Here is a 19,870-nt window from a genome sequence, read left to right as displayed (position 1 = left end):
CTCTTTACGCTAAAGTTTTTCACTATTTTAAGAAGTAGATTTGAGAGAAAGAGTCGAACTTTAGCGCAAAGAGCGGGGCGAGAGTACAGAGAAAGTAGCAAAGAATAGGCCCCAATATCTTTAGCAATGACAGTTTGCTTGATTTGAAGTGGCACAAGTAATACTCTTCGCCTGTCTCACTTCCAAAAGCAGAAAATAAAATGGCAAGCTTAGCCAACATCACGAACGGAAACGGGTAATAAAAGCAGATGGTCCTGATTCAATCACTAATCTTTATTTAAAAGAAATGTTCAAAATTAAATTGCCAATGGGGCCAACCACCGCACATCTTCTCTTTCAAAAGCAGAAATATGGCCAGAAAAACAAAACCTTGAAAGAGCAAATTCCAAAAGTACACTGAAACACAAAGTACAAATCTCCGGTTGAGGTGACATACGTCAGCTCAGTCCTGGTAAACCATACTTTTATCCCCTGACAAGAATTATTCGCAGTTTTCTATGGCTTTCACCGCTATTAATCTGGCCAGCTTCCGGTAAAACCCGCAAAGATTTGACATTTACGCTTTCTTCCAATAAAGTTAATCGTAGAAGAATTAAATATTATGGAAGTATTAGTAATCCTTTCTTAATATCCAAATTCGTAATCTTTTCTTAATATCCAATTTATATTGAGTAGGTTTATCTGCTTTTGCTATTTTACCCCTTGCTTCTTTAAGTCTTGAGACAGCTCTGATTGAAATACTTGAAAAATATCTAAGAATAGCAGAAAGGAAGGCTGAGTATAAAACTACTTATTCATTACTTATTTAGAATTTCTTGCTATGCATAAATCATGTGAATCGGTTAAAGAGGAAACAATCAAACGAGAAAACGAATTACGCAAAACATTACAGTTTTTTCCTCATGAAAAAACGAAACAAGTGATATTAAATAGTTATAAATACTGCGTGAAGCCTGTACATTTTAGTTTTAACACATTTAATTTAATAATGTGTAACACATTTAATAGATAAATAACATTTTAACACATAAATAAAATCCTTCTTACTTTCCACCCGCTCTTCATAATACATATTTCCTTAGTTAAAAAAATTATATAAAATAAAGCTAATAACCCCCTTGTATTTAAATTAGCCTACAAATAATATCGTCTCCAGAACCAAGTAGAAACTTTTCACGAGAACAAAAACACTATGAGGTCGCAGGTTCTATTTCAGTAATAATTGTCTCGTAACTGTTGATGGGTTTAGTTAAGCTTAGTAAATTATACATATTCAGAATCCTCATTAAAATAAAATTCTTTTGATATGTATATTGAAAGTAATTACATCATTCTGGCCAAACAAAATAAAACATGATGGGAAGATAAATAAAGGCTAGTTTCTTTTCACGGTTCGAATAAAAGTGGCGTATGTAGCATGCTTCCATGAGAAAAAAATTTGCAAAACCCCTCCCCCAGGCTGTAATCCATTTTTTAATAAATTCTTTACGTTTTTTCAATAGATGAATTAATAGAATATACAAAAACTAAAGATTAAATAAAAGTAATTTTTTTCAATATTTTGCAAAACCCCTCCCCCAGTCTGTTATCCATTTTAATTTGTTTTTATTTTTTTGGTGTTGGTGATCTCACCATCAGCCTGGGTTCATAGGCAAAGCTTTTGCAAAACCCCTCCCCCAGGCTGTTATTTTTTTTTTGGTGTTGGCGATCTCAGTCTGGGTTTTGAGGCAAAACCCGCAGGGTTTTTTGTTTGGAGGGAAGCTGGCTGCTTCTTACTCCTCGATCTGGGCCCCCTGGTCCAATTGGTTTGACATCGCCAACTACTACATAAGATAACAGTGAGAATCGAAATGTTGGATCACAACCGAAGATCGGTCGATCGCTTAACCAACTTGGCCATCCTTGGCCTGCAAAGAAACTTTATTTATTATTTTTGTGTTTCATTTGATAGGCTTCTGGGGACGTTTAAGGTGACGCGCGTTTGGATTTCTTCCCAGAATAAACCTAGAGTGTTTAGATTTCTTGGGAATAAAGTCAGTGTTAATAAAAAGAAAGATTAATTTTGGTTTGAAATTTTGTTTAATAGAATTATTTACTAATTAATGGAGAAACTTTTAAGCGAAATGAAAACGGTAAATAAATTTAAATGAACTATCAGGAAAAAAGATTTAGACATTGGAATGGAATACACGATTGAAGCAATAAAATGTGTTACAAGTAAATTTGGAAATAAACTCGTTATTACTATTGATTTTAAAGGTGAAATGGTTGATTTACTTGCACCTAAGCGTTTTGATTCTAAAGCAGCTGATGTTGAAAAGAAATTAAAAAAAAAAATAGATAACGGCATGATTTTAAAGGTTATTGAAAGAAAAAATAAATATAAACTAAATTATTAAAATATTGATAACGAAATATCTACTAAGTATTAAGTTATTCCATCTTATCGGTAGTATAGGAAAAATAGAATATAATCAAATTCTTATTTCACAAGACGTGTTACGATCTTAAAGCTCAGGATGGAAAATTAAACAAATGACAAATTTTAATTTAAATGGTGTGAATTCAATTGAAAAGGGGGTAAACTAATGGGGTGATCTAGAACCCGTATTCATATTGTGAAAAGTATAAAAATGAGGCCAAATTGATTTCCAAGGACCCGTTTTCATGTTGATAGTAGGGACGGAAAATGCCAAAATGTGCAATAGTTGATATTTAAACGATGTAAAATAGACTCAAAATGATGTAAATTGAATGGAAGAGTTAGGTGGTCCAGAACTTACATTTATTATACTACTGGTGTGTCTTAGATCCACAGAGCAGGAAAATACTACGAAATTTCCTCGCTAGAATTTATAAATCTTGCCTCATCACCATAAGGATATCCCATTCAAAATTTACATCATATTCGTCAATATTTGTATTTGGTAAAAGAAATACAAATATAGTCTGAAGAAAAAAAACCTGATAATCTACACGTGTCAATGATAACACAACGCATCTCAAGAATATTGCGCTCTATACTTGTCTAATTATTAAGTATTAGCATAACAGTAAAACTTAATAGTATAATGGGATTAATAGGTAATTAAAATTTAGACAACAAATTAAAAGATAATTAGTGCACACCTAAGTATTACTATTTTAGATAATAGCAATACGATTTTCATGATCCTACCAAAACGGCTATGTAGTCCTTTATAGGATCACGGACCCAAGTTTGAGAATCGCTACATTGTAATAATCTATTAGATGTGCCAACAACGAAAATATATTTGGCCTCAATTAAAAGTCATTCAAGTAAAGTTTTCAACCATAATCCTCATTTCCTTGTGACGACAAACAAAGAGTACCTCATATATCCTTCAAAATTTATCCTAAGGTCAAAAACTGATCTTACAAATCCATTCGGGATTCACTATTCTCTAGTAGGTTCTTCTTTGTTAGAATTAATATTTCTATTTGCTCTCTGATATGAATTTCTATTTGACATTCATTCATTCAAACAAAAGACAAAAAAGAAGAAACTAAGCAGTAGCCAACACAAGTATAAAAATTATAGGATAAAATATTCAATTGTAACCAGATCCACGCTTGATGGTGCAAAAATTGATCTGATTATAGGACAAGCTGTAAGTTTTTCTGATCATGGTACCATTATTAGTGCTAAAGAGTTTTTGTATAAAGAGCTGAATATTCAGAGCCGATGTGTGAAACATGCGAAGGATGAAGATGATATATTTGACAAATGTAAACAGTTAAAACAAGGGACAAATTTGCCATGCCCTACGATGCGCAGAAAAAGCCCATATGCCTCTTAAACGTATATGTTGTGGTGTCGCGAAGCACTCGTCTAGTAATCCGAGCCTAGTTGAAGCTTGGAGAAAATACCAATGTCGGTACCATTTGCGGCTCCAGTGTGAGCGTCCTCACCCTGACTGGGTTTCTGACATTCGGCTTTCAACCAAAAGAAAATTTGCAAGAGAACTATCAATCCACATAAACCAGATAGTTGAAGAGACGTCCCAGCAAGCTTGTCTGCCCCAGCCTTCCTTCTGGAGAAACGTATCGAGATCCTCCTAGCGCCCACCTATCTGCTCAAGATGTTCCTGACTCCAAGTGGAATTCGTGCTTTTCTGCTCGATTCTCCAAGCCAGATGTCACCCTACATTCCAAATATGAAGATAAGTTGATAAATTTCAGTCTAGTTGTCCTACCGACAATTTTGTTGCTTCGGTTGATCCTGTGCTGCGAGCAATCCAACACCTATAAACGTACGAAATCTTCTGGCATCGATAAAATGAGCACTCTTCACATTCTGCATGGAAGCGAGCTGCTGGTAAACCATATTGCTCCTTTGATACAGATTATTGTTACCCTTGGAGTTGTACCTACTTCTTTCTCGATTGGAGATCTTACTCCATTTCCTAAGAAAGGTGAACTGTCCAGCTAGTGCTCGTCTGTCCGCCCTATAACGGTGGCTACTACCTTCTGTAACCTTCACTCTTCAATAACGGAGTTCTTGATGCACAGTCAGCTGCTGCCACATCTTTCATCTTTGGCGGTCTTATAGCAATGCACACGCAAAACCAATTAATTGCTTACATTGAACGTATAGTTGGGTTTTCGTACGCTTCTTTTGTAACGAACAAGTTACGCTTTAACCGCCGCCTTCCTTCGAAAATTTTCAACACCTTCGCTCTACCACATTATTTGTACATATCGCCGTTTTGGAAAATGCTCAGGAAATCTGACAAGTCAGAAATTCGTTCAGTTTTCTTCCGGTTCGCAAAACATCTTTTACGTTTTCCCCCTTGGACCCGCTACTCTTATCTAGTGAGAAAATTTTGCATTGCTGGCCCCACTATAGCTGTGGAAAAGCAAATTCGTGCTTATAATTCCCGTTTGACCATCCTTGGTCGTCGGTACTGGCCCAGCAGTTACAATGTTTTTTTGTTTTTTTTAAGTGTTCGTTTTCACGCTTACTGTCTATTTCTTCTTTTTTATTTTTTATTTCGCTTATTGCTCCGTCAGTTCCTTTTTTTATAACGGGTTCTCCAAAAAATAAATAAATAAATAATAATAATAATAATAATAATAAATAAAACGCAAGGGAACTGCAAGCCTTAGCAAACAAACTATTCGGACATGAGTTTTCACCATCCCACCCTTACGAAGGCTCTTTAGAGTTTTTTCTTATTGTCAGAAATTCGAATATATATATATATATATATATATATATATATATATATATATATATATATATATATATATATATATATATATATATATATATGGGGGTGATACCTGACACGGGGATGCCATGGATATTCTGTGGTAGCCACAACACTTGGCTGGGTAGAGAATTTAATGTGGCGAAACCCTATAGGCAAGTGTATTCTCCTGATGAGCCCTTGTGTTGGGTTGTTGCCTCTGAATTATTTGTCTTTATTGTTTATATTGTTTGGTAAATGACGACTTATGCTTATTGACGACATGACTGCCTGTCCATGGATTATTCTTCATGGTTGATTGTGTATGGCTATGCTGTTTGACCTATGTGATTGTATGGATGAGTAGGGTTAAGGCCTCATTCAAGTGCTGGTCTATATTAATCACTAATTTAGGAAAACAGTCTTCCTTTTCTCCTTCTGTCTCTTTTTTTGTGTGTGTTTGTGCTGTTGCATTGGTGATTTCTCTTTTCATAATATATATATATATACAAATATTTTATAGCAAAATAATGCAGGGATTGCCGTCTACAAAATAAGATAAAAAACTTGTTTCAAGGAAATAGACCTCTACAACAAACCATTTAAAAAATTAAGTTTAGGCTACAGGTCGTGGGAGGGTTGGGCGCTTAATGGGTACGTAGTTGGACAAGGGAATTTGGAAGATTTATAAGAGCTTTTCGGGACACGATCCATACATGTGGGATAATCCTGTATATTACGGGGCACATAGTCCCTTTACCCATAATGGACCTACAGTGAAATTTTATCATATGAAGGGATAGAAGTCCCCCTGCATCTTTCAGTCTGTGAGGATACAGGAATCTATATCTGGGTATTTTTAGATTTTTCTTTTCCGGGCTCTCGGTCTAACTTCACAACGTATAAGGAGGAAAATAGAAAACATACGAGGTTTTCCCCATTGTCCTGTTTCTAAAGTGCAATCAGAGATCATCCCTTTCGTCATGTAGCGAGAACAACTTAGTCAAATTTACGGAGAACCGCATCTGTTATATGTTTTGATAATTCTGCATTAATCATATTGAATTTAATTACTATGGATTCTTTTCTTATACACATAATCCTGAAATCGATATTTTCATTGTTTAAACTTACAATTCTAAGTTACGAACAGATTTATCAAACTGTTCATAGTTAAAATTATTATATAGTTGATTTTAACCAAGTTGCTCGGAAATCTAAGAGACACCAAATAAAGAATACGTTACACTTTGCGTTTCATGGCAGTACTGTCGATTTCAATTCTCCTGGCACAGGTGCTTTTGAATATGCACTTAAAGTTTTAAATATACCTTTCTTTCGGCCTCTGCAGACAGCAGTGCCCTCTTCTTATGCTCTTTTTCATTGACTGCTTTTGATTTTTCAGCTTCCATGACTCTGATCGTCGCCTGATTTAACATCTCTTGCCAAGCCATGTCAAATTCCAGCTCATGTTTCTCAGACAGAAATCTTGTTTCGGCTAACAATATTGTTTCTTTGGCTGCCAAGTAATTTTCTTCAAGAAAAATGGAGAGTTGTTGTTACTGAATGCTCTTTCACAATGAGATATAGCTAGTGCCAAGGTTTTGGCTAATATACACACACATACACATTTGGGTGATTTGATTGGCTATTTCAGGCTAATTGAAAAAGTTAACAATGTGGTTGACTTTCTTTACATGTTTTTTTTTCTATACAGCGAGGGGCCGTTCATGAATTGGCAGGCTTACAGGAAATGTTTAGGGGGTGTTCATCTGAATATACAGACATTATGCCCATCCAGGTGGTCTAAAGGATATATCTGCAGTATCCCAGGAAGGCCAAGGGTATCAACTTGAACTTTCAGAAAATTATGAGGGTGATTGTTGAACTTCATCAAGACACTTTGTAAATCTTCGTTATCAGAAAGACGTATCTGCAATATCTAAAAAACGGTGAGGGATATCGATTAGGAACTTTCAGGGCATGTTTAGAAAATTATGAAGTAAATCAAGAAACACATTGTGAATCTATTCTTTGAAAGGTGGCATGTCTGCAATATTTAGGAAGTTTCTAAGGGTATTATGTCAAAACTCTCAGTGCATGTTGAGAAAAATCAAAACACAGTATGTGCTGTCAGGTTGTCAAAAAGGCGTATTTGCATGGGACCCAGTGTTTCACACGAGAAAATACTCCCTACGGAAATTTTTATCAAACACAAAATTGAGCAGCCACAAAGAAATCACAAAATGGGTACCTCAAAATGTCGGTCAGATGTCCGAAAGGGTAAATAGCGGACCAGATATCAAAAACAGTCCTAGGATAGAGGTTGGTTGGTCTCCAACCACTTTTGAGTTTAAAATACACACTTTAAGACAACTAACTCCCTCCCTAACTACAAAGCCATCAGTGGATCCTAACTTAGAGGTTTCAAGCTCTCATCTACAAAATTATGAATTTTGTACTTTTTGCCAAAGAAAGATCACGGACGTGTATTTTTTTGTACAGCCCGGTGATAATCGTATGGACCAAGGGTCCTGTAAGATTGGGAGAGTGCTCATTCGAAAAAAAAGAATTTTAATTGACCAAACACACTGGAGGCAACTACCCTCCATCTTATGCCCCTTTTTCCCACAAAGACATCCAAATAAAAATTTGGGAGAGCCATTTATTGATTATATTATTTTTTATATAACCAATCTAAAACACAAATGTAAATAGCGAAGTAAAAACACATAGAAAGAGAAGTAAAAGCACTAGCTGTGAAAAATATATACTTTCAGGACAATGGAAAGTTTATTTTTTTTCCAATATACGAAAGCTTACTACTTAGCACGCTAACTTTATTAAATCCACAATTCTTCCCGATTTTCGACAGGGCTAGTTCATCCACTTCATCATAATAAATACAATATGCAAATCAATATGAAGGGGGGAATGATTAACCTCCGATCAATTTTGACTCTTAAGAAGGGCACAAGAAAATTTCAATTTTCTATCGGATGACCCCCCTCCGAATTTTATACGGCCACCCCTTGCATAAAAATCTTATATATTAACAATCAGCAACTTACACAAATTATAGTCCTAGCCCTAGAGGCTGCGATATGAGGTGAGTAGTGAACCCCAGAGGCACAGTTGTTTAACAAAATGGCTATCTCAAAACTTTGATCAGAATCATTTGGGGAAAAGGAGCGTGGAGGAGACTGGTTGGCATCTGATCACTTTTGCCTCTGATAACGGGCACTATAACTTTCGATTTTTAATCAAATGAGCCGCCTCCGAAGTGCATACGACCAGCCCTTCCACAAAGAAAAACTTACATCTTAAGAATGGTCAACTTGCACAACTTACAGTCCTTGCCCCGGAGGGGGGGGGGCGGCTATGGGGGGTTTGGTCAACCGCGAAGGCATAGTTATTTGATATTAGAATACTTTGATAAAAATGGCTATCTAAAAATTTTGATCAGACGCATTAGGGAAAAAAAGCGCAGAGGAGGGGGCTGGTTGCCCAACGATCATTTTTGGCTCTTTCAAATGACACCAGAGCTTTAATTTCCATTCAAATGAGCCCCCTCCAAAGTTTATGCGACCCCTACTTCAATATGAAGCGCCTTTTGGAAAAAAAATGTAAAATTTTTGTGAAAGAATTGCCGCCCTTTACTATAGACAATGCTAAAGCGTTACCGACTGATCTGGTTCGTTTCGTTCACGTTTTTGCTCATAAAACGCGAATTAATTCCATTGATTTTTTTGTTACTGAAAAAAGGGTTGTAAAATTTCATTAGAAAAACAGACATCTGGTCATTTGTAACCCCTTTGAACATGTGATCGACACTTCAAGGTACCCATTTTGTAATTTATCCGTGGCGGCTGAATTTTGCAAGTGGAGGAATTTTCCACGAGGAAAGGTAGAATTATCCGGAGGAAACGGGAATTTTCCGGGAAAGGAAAACACCTAGCACCGTATTTGCACCATCTCAGGAACGGATGGTTGCCCAACGATCATTTTTGGCTCTTTCAAAGGACACCAGAGCTTTAATTTCCATTCAAATGAGCCCCCTCCAAAGTTTATGCGACCCCTACTTCAATATGAAGCGCCTTTTGGAAAAAAAATGTAAAATTTTTGTGAAAGAATTGTCGCCCTTTACTATAGACAATGCTAAAGCGTTACCGACTGATCTGGTTCGTTTCGTTCACGTTTTTGCTCATAAAACGCGAATTAATTCCGTTGATTTTTTTTGTTACTGAAAAAAGGGTTGTAAAATTTCATTAAAAAAACAGACATCTGGTCATTTGTAACCCATTTGAACATGTGATCGACACTTCAAGGTACCCATTTTGTAATTTATCCGTGGCGGCTGAATTTTGCAAGTGGAGGAATTTTCCACGAGGAAAGGTAGAATTATCCGGAAGAAACGGGAATTTTCCGGGAAAGGAAAACACCTAGCACCGTATTTGCAACATCTCAGGAACGGCTAAGGACACCAAGTTGAGAGTTTCAGGGAATGTTGAGAAGGATATCGAACTGAATCATAAAATGCAAGGTGTGTATAGGTTATCAAAAGGACATATCTACAAAATCTCAAGTACGGCCAAGGTTCAACGGCTTATAGAACCCACCTGACACCGTGGGGGAATATTCGACAAGATGATCAATTAATTTTCCGGATTTAAGGGAGCAAATCAAGAACAAAAAAAGCTCGAATAAAACATGGTTGCATTAATTCTTAGCAAAATTTTCTTTTTTGTGTTGATCTGATAAAAATTTTAGGTCGTGAAGGCACCTCAATTGAAGTTTTAGAAACACGGGAATATTAACTGGAAATAAATCTAATTGGTTTGATTCTTAACATCCTAGTTTTTTTTAGCAACAGATTAGAGCTCTTTTCAACAAAATAAGCTCAAAATGCACTTACTTAAACAAAAAAAAAGTCAAAACCAAATGTTGCAAAATATGATACTTATAATGAAACCATCGATTATTATTTGTCTATCCTCAATCTTTTATCATGGAGGGGGGGATGGCTTCAGCCCTATAGAATCCTAAAGATTAGTAAATTATTTATTCAAATACAAAATTACGTCTTAACAAAATTATTAAGAAAAGCTCAGTACTTCATCAATAATAAGCTTAAGCCATATATGAATCAGAATAAACAAGAGTAGAGATAACACCCCTAAGCCTTCAAAAGACCAGACTCATTTTCGCTTTACTGAAAACTATTTAAAAGTTTTCTCTATTAAAATGTTGACAAACCCAAAGTTTGTTGTGTGTTCCGGGAATGAATATTAATATATATAACAATGTTAATCTACATTCGATAATTCTCTTAATTAATGTTGATTATTATGGAATTTTTTTTTGTTGTAGCTCATTTTGTGACAAATAAAAACAAACAGCTTGAAATAAACTGTTTTCAGTAAAGCTCAAATGACGTTCTGGTCTATGAAAAGCTTAGGAGGGGTTAGCCCTTACTCCTGTTTGTGGTAGTTTCTGTCCCTTTTTGGGTGTGGTTTAATTATTTATTTCAATGTTTGTTCGATTTGGGTTTCATTTATTTATAGATAGTGATTTATGTCCGATTTACGCTTGAATTATTGTTAGACTCTATTTTCGCTCTTTAAACAATAACAAAATCGACAATAAACAGCAATATTATTAACAGGACCGTATCTAGGATTTTTTTTTTGGAGGAACGGTTACAAAAGGATTTTCTTCGGAGGGAAGGGGGATATAAAAAACTTCAAAAAACAAAAAAAATTTGTTTTATGTTCATTTTTATTACGTTTTTATGAGTCGGACAAACATTTCGGGAGGGGGGTCAAAACCCCTAGCCCCCTGGATACGGCCTTGGTCGTTAACCTTTAAGAAAAGTGATTACGAATAAACCAAAAATATAACCAATGTCATGATGGAAAAAGTGAACAGGGGATTAGTAGCAGTAACAACATTATTGGTACTTTTAATCCTATTGGATACCAAACTGGCCAAGCTGCTAAAACCCTGAAATCCTAGAATTGTCCCATTTTTCTAAATATTTGGCCCATTACTGCACTTTTTGAAGTTAGAGTCACACAGGATATCAAGAGGCGTGGGGGGCATTTCCGCGAGTACCTGGCTAGCAGAGGCTATGAAGAGTTCCAAGAAAATCCGTCAGAAGTACGCCCAAAACATATGCGCGTATACAGAGTGGCAATTTTTAGGCCCATACCCAGAGGCGCCATTTGGACCAAATCTTGGGGATGGGCATAAACTCCATCTTGGCCCCCCCCTCACTTCGTCTCGCGTAATCATCTATGAAATGGTTATTTGACAGAACTCAAGAATTTTATTATGTATCTTACCTACTTTACAGGTTTACAATAATTAATAGCAAATAGCGTAATTACCCCAAGGATCGTCAAGTAATTACGCTCTTTGGTTAATAGGCGTGCAGTAATTTCAAATCAATTGGACAGAATGGATTATATTGGACATAATAGATTATTATGGCCGGCAAAGGGCCCTTTGTGGTGGAAGTTTGGGCCCCCTGGAAAATCTGGGGTGGGCATTTGCCCATTCCTGACCCCCCCCCCCCCCCCAATGGGGCCTCTGCCCATACCCCTTTTAATCTTTTGACAGTAGAACCTGTGATGTTTTTTGCTGATTGAAACTAAAGGGAAGAATAAAATAGAAAGGAATTACCGTAGGCTCTCTGATATGACACAGCGGCTTGTTGACATTCAATCTGGGCTCGTCTTGACCCTTCTAATGCTTCATAATAGGGTCTGGCCTTTTTAATGCAGCTACCCAGTTTCTTTACCGTCGTTTCCAGTTGCTCAGTTGAATCAGATAAAAGTTTCTGAAACTTATTATTGGCCAACTAAAAGAAAAATTAAGGATGATCAAATGATAATGGGTGTTTTTGTCATTTAGTAACAATTTTATTTATTCAGCTATTCTAAACAGAAGTTTATTTGGCGATATTGAGCACAAAATTCTGAAAATTCGAAGAAAAAAAGGAATGTAGACATGTAGATCATAGAGTAATTGACTTGACTATCCCTTCCAGCCTCTATGGCTGTATTGGCGCTTGTTCTCTTCTAATTGTTCGTTGAATATGGCAACGGTATTCGGTTCTATCTGGCGTTAGACACAGGAGTTGGGGGTGGGTTCTGGCCATTGAAGTTGTCGTTCATCTCTTACGAGGTCGTGTGCCATGTACCCACCCTTCAACTGAGACTTTTGGGAGTTGATTTGATGCCATCCGCTGGAAATGATCAAGCCAGCAGAGCTGCTGACTTCTTAATCGGTTCATGATAGTGCACGAGCAGCAGGACAGTTTACGGAGATCTTCGTTGGATACTCGGTCAATCTAGGTGCTCCCTGCTATGTGGCGACGGTATTCGGTTCTATCTGGCGTTAGACGCATGGGTTGGGGGTGGGTTCTGGCCATTGAAGTTGTCGTTCATCTCTTACGAGGTCGTGTGCCATGTACCCACCCTTCAACTGAGACTTTTGGGAGTTGATTTGATGCCATCCGCTGGAAATGATCAAGCCAGCAGAGCTGCTGACTCCTTAATCGGTTCATGATAGTGCACGAGCAGCAGGAAAGTTTACGGAGATCTTCGTTGGATACTCGGTCAATCTAGGTGATCCCTGCTATGTGGCGGAGGTATTTTGTTTCAAATGCAGAGATTGGTAGTTGTTTCAAATAGAGTAATTGGTAAAAAGCGGCGAAAGCCACACTGCCTTTCCATACCAAACAAAAACAACTTAGAAACTTGGAAATTAATTCCAAGATAGAGAAATTCAATTCAGTGGATATTTCGGCGCTATGCCCAAGGGCCGTCTTCAGCACAACACCAGCAATATATATATATATATATATATATATATATATATATATATATATATATATATATATATATATATATATATATATATATAGAACTTACATTAAAATACGAAAATTAAAACTAAAAATTTTATTAAAAACTTTCTGAAACAGCCCTAGCTGTTTCACTTCAGCCAAGTTCAACCAGGACTGATGAATAAATGTGTGAGACGATAAATTCATTCAAACCAAACAGAACAAAAATAATTAAATGCAAATTTTCAAAGCTAACCTTGCTTTTTTAGCGGCTTGCCTCAAAGGCCTTTTTGTAACTAGTTCAATACTATTATAAATTGGTTTAGTAAAATATTTTGTTAGATCATTTTTGATTAAATTTGAGCATAAAGATTTTAGTGAATACTCTCCCAAGTCCCTATTTAAAGAAATGTTATTGTTTATTTTGAGACTAATGTCGATTGATTCCCGAGCCACCTGTTTTATCCACAAATCATTACTAATGAGAGAAGATTTTTCAAAAAGTATGGTGTGGGAAGGATTATTAAATATATGTAAGGCTAGAGCAAAATCAAAGGAATTATTAGAACTATTAGAAATTAATGCTTTGTCTGTCTTCTTTATGCTGGTGTAGCCGTTTTTCTAGATTCTGATAACCGAAGAATTTCTGTCCAAAATTCTACGGTACCAAAAGTAAGACCTATCGTAGCATGTACTACAGCCAATATTGAAAAATGGCTTTGTACAGCTTTCAAAACTTTATTGTATACCCAAAATTACTATATGAGGAATTCGGCAGATTTAGATAAAAAACTTAGTAGCACAAGTATTTCAGAAAACACAATAGTTAGTAGTTTTGGCACTGTCTCCATGTATATGAATATAGAATATAATATAATAATTGCTATTTCTGAGCAATTATTAAAAAACAAAATAGAAGAAAATTATCACTTAATCGAGGTTTCAGCGATAGGAATTGACTTTGAAGTTTTAGTGACTCTAGTTAAAATTTGTAATAAGTTTTCTATGTATTTTGAGTTTCATGATTCCTTTTATCGGCAAATAAATGGGTTACCCATGAGAGCTCCTTTATCCGGGCTAATGGCAAATATTTATGTTGAAAACCTTGAAAACTGGGTAATAAATTCTAATCTTTTAAAACACAATTATTGGGGTCGCTACATGGATGACGTAATTTCACTTTGGAATTACAGGGAAAGTAAACTTCGGGGTTTCTTAGAGCATCTTAATACTTATGATAGAAATTTGTAGTTTACCCTAGAAATTGAAAGTAAATTACCGTTTAAAGATGTGTTAATTATTCGTAATACTGATAAACTGAATTTTACTATCTATAGAAAACCAACACAAAACAACAGATATCTTCATTTTAATTCAAATCACCCCCCTCCCACAAGTTAAAAGAGCAGTTGTAACTTCTCTCATTGATCGTGCCCTGAACATTTGCTCCGATTCGTATATAAATGCAGAAATAAATTTTTATCAGAAATACTATTTATGATAATGGTCACCAGATTCCTTTTGTCAATAAGATATTTAATCGTAGACCAAAATGATATTCCCATAAAGTCGAGATATATCACAATGTGAGGCTCCTGACAAGGCCTCAAATATCACCTATCTTACGTCCATTCCAAAAATCACAACAAAATTAAAAAACGTTGGCACAAAAAATAATCTGTATGTAGTGTTCATTAATAATTTTAAAAATCACAAATTTCTTAAACTCCGATAAAGATAAAACACCAATTACTCGCCAAAGAGGGGTTTATTTTCCATGCGACTGTGGCACCTTCTACATTGGCAGGACCCATCAGAATCTAGAAAAACGGCTACACCAGCATAAAGAAGACATAGACAAAGCATTAATTTCTAACAGTTCTAATAACTCCTTTGATTCTGCTCTAGCCTGGCATATATTTAATAATCCCCCCCACACAATACTTTATAAAAAATCTTCTCTCGTTAGTAATGATTTGTGGACAAAACAGGTGGCTCGGGAATCAATCGACATTAGTCTCAAAATAAACAATAATATTTCTTTAAATAGGGACTTGGGAGAGTATTCACTAAAATCTTCATGCTCAAATTTACTCAAAAATGATCTAACAAAATATTTTACTAAACCAATTTATAATAGTATTGAACTAATTACAAAAAGGCCTTTGAGGCAAGCCGCCAAAAAACCAAGGTTAGTTTTGAAAACTTGTATTAATTATTTTTGTTCTGTTTGGTTTGAATGAATTTATCGTCTCACACATTTATTCATCAGTTCTGGTTGAACTTTTTGAAGTAAGTATGCTAGAGCTGTTTTAGGAAGTTTTTTTTAATAAAATTTTTAGTTTTAATTTAAGTTCTCATATATATATATATATATATATATATATATATATATATATATATATATATATATATATATATATATATATATATATATATATAACAGGATAAGCTTGTTTTGGTGTTATTTGGTTGTTTTACATTTGTTGTTTTTTTTCTTTCATAGGCATGTATTTTGGGGGTGATACCTGACACGGGGATGCCATGGATATTCTGTGGTAGCCACAACACTTGGCTGGGTAGAGAATTTAATGTGGCGAAACCCTATAGACAAGTGTATTCTCCTGATGACCCCTTGTGTTGGGTTGTCGCCTCTGAATTATTTGTCTTTATTGTTTCTATTGTTTGGTAAATGACGACTTATACTTATTGACGACATGACTGCCTGTCCATGGATTATTCTTTATGGTTGATTGTGTATGGCTATGCTGTTTGACCTATGTGATTGTATGGATGAGTAGGGTTAAGGCCTCATTCAAGTGCTGGTCTATACTAATCACTAATTTAGGAAAACAGTCTTCCTTTTCTCCTTCTGTTTTTTTTTTTTTTTTTTTTTTTTTTTTTTTTTTTGTGTTTGTGCTGTTTCATTGGTGAATTCTCTTTTCATGATATATATATATATATATATATATATATATATATATATATATATATATATATATATATATATATATATATATATATATATATATATATATATATGTAATATATATATATATATGTAATATATATATATATATATATATATATATATATATATATATATATATATATATATATATATATATATATATATATATATATATATATATATATATATATATATATATATATATATATATATATCTGTTGTTGTGATGAATACGGCCCTTGGATATAGGGCAGAAATATCCACTGAACTGAATTTTACCGTCTTGGAAAAACATTTCTCTATTGTTTCTAAGTCGTTTTGTTTGGGTAATTGGTAGTGCTGTAAATCTTGCAACATAAGTGATGTGAAAACTTTGAGGGATAGACATATGTGTTCTGTAGGCGTTCTCTCACTTTATGCTAATTAGTATTAATTTTAAGCTGTAATTCCTTCTATACTATATCAACACATACTCCTAATAGATTAATGGGATTTATACAATTTGTCATCAGTTGTTGTTAGTTCTGAGAGATGGGATTGAAATCCAAAAATCAAAACCCTTCATCATTAGAAGTAGAATTGAAATCCTTTGTCCGTCATGACAAGGGGTTCGAGTCCTGGTGCAGCTGGTTATTAGCTTTGGAACGAGGGTCAGTGGCGCGACTCTGTAAGCTTTACCAGAGACGACCCAGCTCTAAATGGGTACCTGGAGAAATCTAGGGAAGCTAAACATGACGGTTGTGCGAAAGCACACGATGGCTGCCCACCTTACACTCCCTGGTTGAAGGGCCATGAAACAGAGATCACCATCGCCGGTAGGGACTGTAAAGTCCAGTACCGTATTCTCAGCCGTTTTAACTAATGCCTGGAACCCTTTTGATTCTGAACTTAAATCTTCTAAAATAGTTAATGATTTAAAAGAAGTTTTAAGAACAACCCTCATTTTTTTTTCATATCTGTGTTGTAAACATAATTACAATTAGCATTGCACCCAATTTTATCTTTGCACTTACAAAGGATAAATATTATATTGTTAAGCCTTAGGTAAATATACACTCCTTAATTCACATGTTTTTTAAAATCAATCACTCGGAATCTTCTCGTACAAAACAAATCTCTCAACTACCAACACTGAGGCTTTTTCTCTAGCAATCCTAGCTGCTTTTCAAAATTTCCTAAATTGACTGCTTTTCTAAGGGATGTTCTAAAACATCCCTTACTACTTAAATAAAGAAGGCCCATTCAGTGTGAAGGTAGAAAAATTAGACTATTCAAGGTTCAAAGTGCTTCTATTTTAGGAATTATTATTTGGAAAAGAGGAAATTTAGAAAAAAAAAATCCGAAAATTGGTAAAACAAATTTTAGAATTATGATATAGACACTAAATAATAGCAGTCGCAGTCTCTAGGTGTGTTACTTGCAAAGTGATAGTTGCCAAGTACAATGGGGGCTTGAATAGCAAAGGAAGATCTATTCTTTATATGAACTGTCTAACGACAGTTCTAGGTTGTCTTTTGGACGGTTGTATACAAATAAATATGTGGCGCGAAAACTCTGGTTGGCTTCCACTTTCAAGGGTTTTAATGGAAAAAAAAATTAAAATGTTCAAAAAAAGGTTTTATGGATGAAAAATGATAGATTGCCAAAATAAGACCTCCTCAAATGAGGTAGTAAGAGGTGACAAGAAAAGTTTTGTATGAAGAGGAAAGGGATAAAGAGTAAAGGTCTGAATTGAGTGTGGCAGAGAATGATGATAAAGCAATATGGTGTACTAATTCGTTTCCTGTAGTATATAAACACGCATCCGTGATCTACTTTGTGGCAAAAAAAATGCAAAATTCCACATTTTTGTAGATAGGAGCTTGAAACCTCTACTGTATCGTTCTCTGATAAGCAGAATTTGATGGTGTGATTTTCGTTAAGATTCTATGACTTTTAAGGGGTGTTTCCCCCTATTATTTAAAATAAGGCAAATTTTCCCAGGCTTGTAACTTTTGATGGGTAAGCCTAAACTTAATGAAACTTATATATTTAAAATTAGCATTAAAATTCAATTCTTTTGATGTAACTATTGTTATAAAAATTCCGTTTTTTAGAGTTTCGGTTACTATTGAGTGGGGTCGCTCCTTACTACAGTTCGTTACCGCGAACTGTTTGATAAGCAGCAAGATGACTTACATCTAGTTCTCTTTCCAGTCTGTTGATCTCCTCGTTGGCTGTATTCATTTTTTCCAGTTCCACCTGTAATTTAAAATTACATTTTACAACCAAAACTAAATGCTTTATTATAAACATATTTCGACACAGGACTTCTAATGGTGAAAATTCCATACCTCCATACACAAATGATTTCACATAGATTTCAGTTAACAACTCTGGTTAATTCCCAATTTACGAAGTCTCCTTTTTTCCGAAATAAGTTAAGCAAATGGTTTAAAAGAGCTCAAAGAGATCTATCGATTGCTTTATTCAAAATGGGCTTAACTTTAATTCTGACGGAGTTATAAAATGCTCTAAAAGGGCGTAAAAAAGAGTGCAATTTCATCTTCTAAGTAACAAACAATTCAGCAATTTTGACATTTCTAGCTAATTCCGATCGGAAAGTGAACTACAAATCAGTCTTTCAAGTTTCAAGGTTCTTTAATTCTGATTTATGAGAAAGATTTTTTTTATTATGCATTTATTTTCATTTCAGTCTCCTTTAAAATTAGAAAAAGTGGATTTAGGCCCATTTTGCAAAAAGCCACGGAAAAATCCGGCACTGTAATTGCATCTCATCTTGAACAATCTGCCACAAACTTCAGTTTCTCCAGTTTTTTTGGAACAATATTCCTAGAGACCATTTCTTTACATACGAGCTCTGTTTTTCTTTTCTTTCTGCTTGTCTTTCCAAAAATATTTTCCAGATGAAACCCAAATACCCAGATCACAGCTGATCACAGATTTGTTTCGCTGTTTTTATTAAAGTTAGCCTCTTTCTGAAGGACATCAGGCCATCCTTCAAATAACTGATCCTTCAACACAGCAGAGGCATATAATATTAGGCATAAAAAAAAATTAAATCCAACAGCATCCTTCAACACAACACAGGCATATGCCCCCTCCTGGTTTCTGATTTCTATTTCTTAATGAGTTTTGAATTAAATAAGGGAGCATACTTTTTCAAAATTTTGTATAGCTGAAAGTAGCAGTCATTCAAATGCAGAGCGTTTTTATCATTAAATTTTGAATAATCAAATTCCAATGGAATTTCATACAGCAAAAAATCTCGAAAGAAACAATATTTTTTAATCAATTTGTTGCACTAAAAAATAAAAGAATAAAATAATAAAAAAATAAACCCTACAGCAAGCTCATTTGACGGGATTAAATCGTTTCGATGGTAAATATTCACAGGGTACGTTTATACAACTGAGAATTTTGATTTTTCTGAGAATACTTTTGGAATCTTGGCACAAGCAATTCAAAATCCTGACCTTGCGAGATTTTATCCAAATCTTCGTCTATGTGATTTGATTCTTCCTTAATTTCATCACCAGTACAAAGCGAAGTACCCCCCTCCCCCTCCAGATATTAGGCCAATTAACTTTTCCGCTCCTGGAGAAATTTAAATATACTGGCCTAAAGAAGTAATTTTACTGATATTGACCCTCATATCTTCTAGAGATTAGAATTTGCGTATATTTTGGTAAAACTTGTTCTCTTTAGCCTAATATAAAGCAAACGTATAAAACAATAATAAATATATAAAAAAAACTTGTTCTTTTTAGCCTAATATAAAGCAAACGTATAAAACAATAATAATAAAAAAAAAAAACTCAATCAATATTTGAA

The 19,870-nt window shown here is 34.8% G+C and overlaps 1 protein-coding gene across 1 annotated transcript in view; it reads right to left on the bottom strand.

Annotated features, from left to right (window-relative positions):
* Positions 1–19,870, bottom strand: part of LOC136039145 (SH3 domain-binding protein 5 homolog) — a 76,655-nt gene that overhangs the window by 43,363 nt on the left and 13,422 nt on the right. The window contains exons 3-5 of the mRNA XM_065722631.1: positions 18,215–18,277; positions 11,898–12,075; positions 6,545–6,747 (exon numbers count right to left, since the gene is read on the bottom strand). Coding sequence (XP_065578703.1) covers positions 6,545–6,747; positions 11,898–12,075; positions 18,215–18,277 — 444 coding nt within the window. The remainder of the gene's footprint in view (positions 1–6,544; positions 6,748–11,897; positions 12,076–18,214; positions 18,278–19,870) is intronic.

Source organism: Artemia franciscana, chromosome 19 (assembly GCF_032884065.1).
Source record: "Artemia franciscana chromosome 19, ASM3288406v1, whole genome shotgun sequence".
NCBI classification, from domain to species: Eukaryota; Metazoa; Arthropoda; class Branchiopoda; order Anostraca; family Artemiidae; genus Artemia; species Artemia franciscana.
Note: the sequence above shows the minus strand (reverse complement) of the source record. Positions and strands in the feature narration are given on the sequence as shown.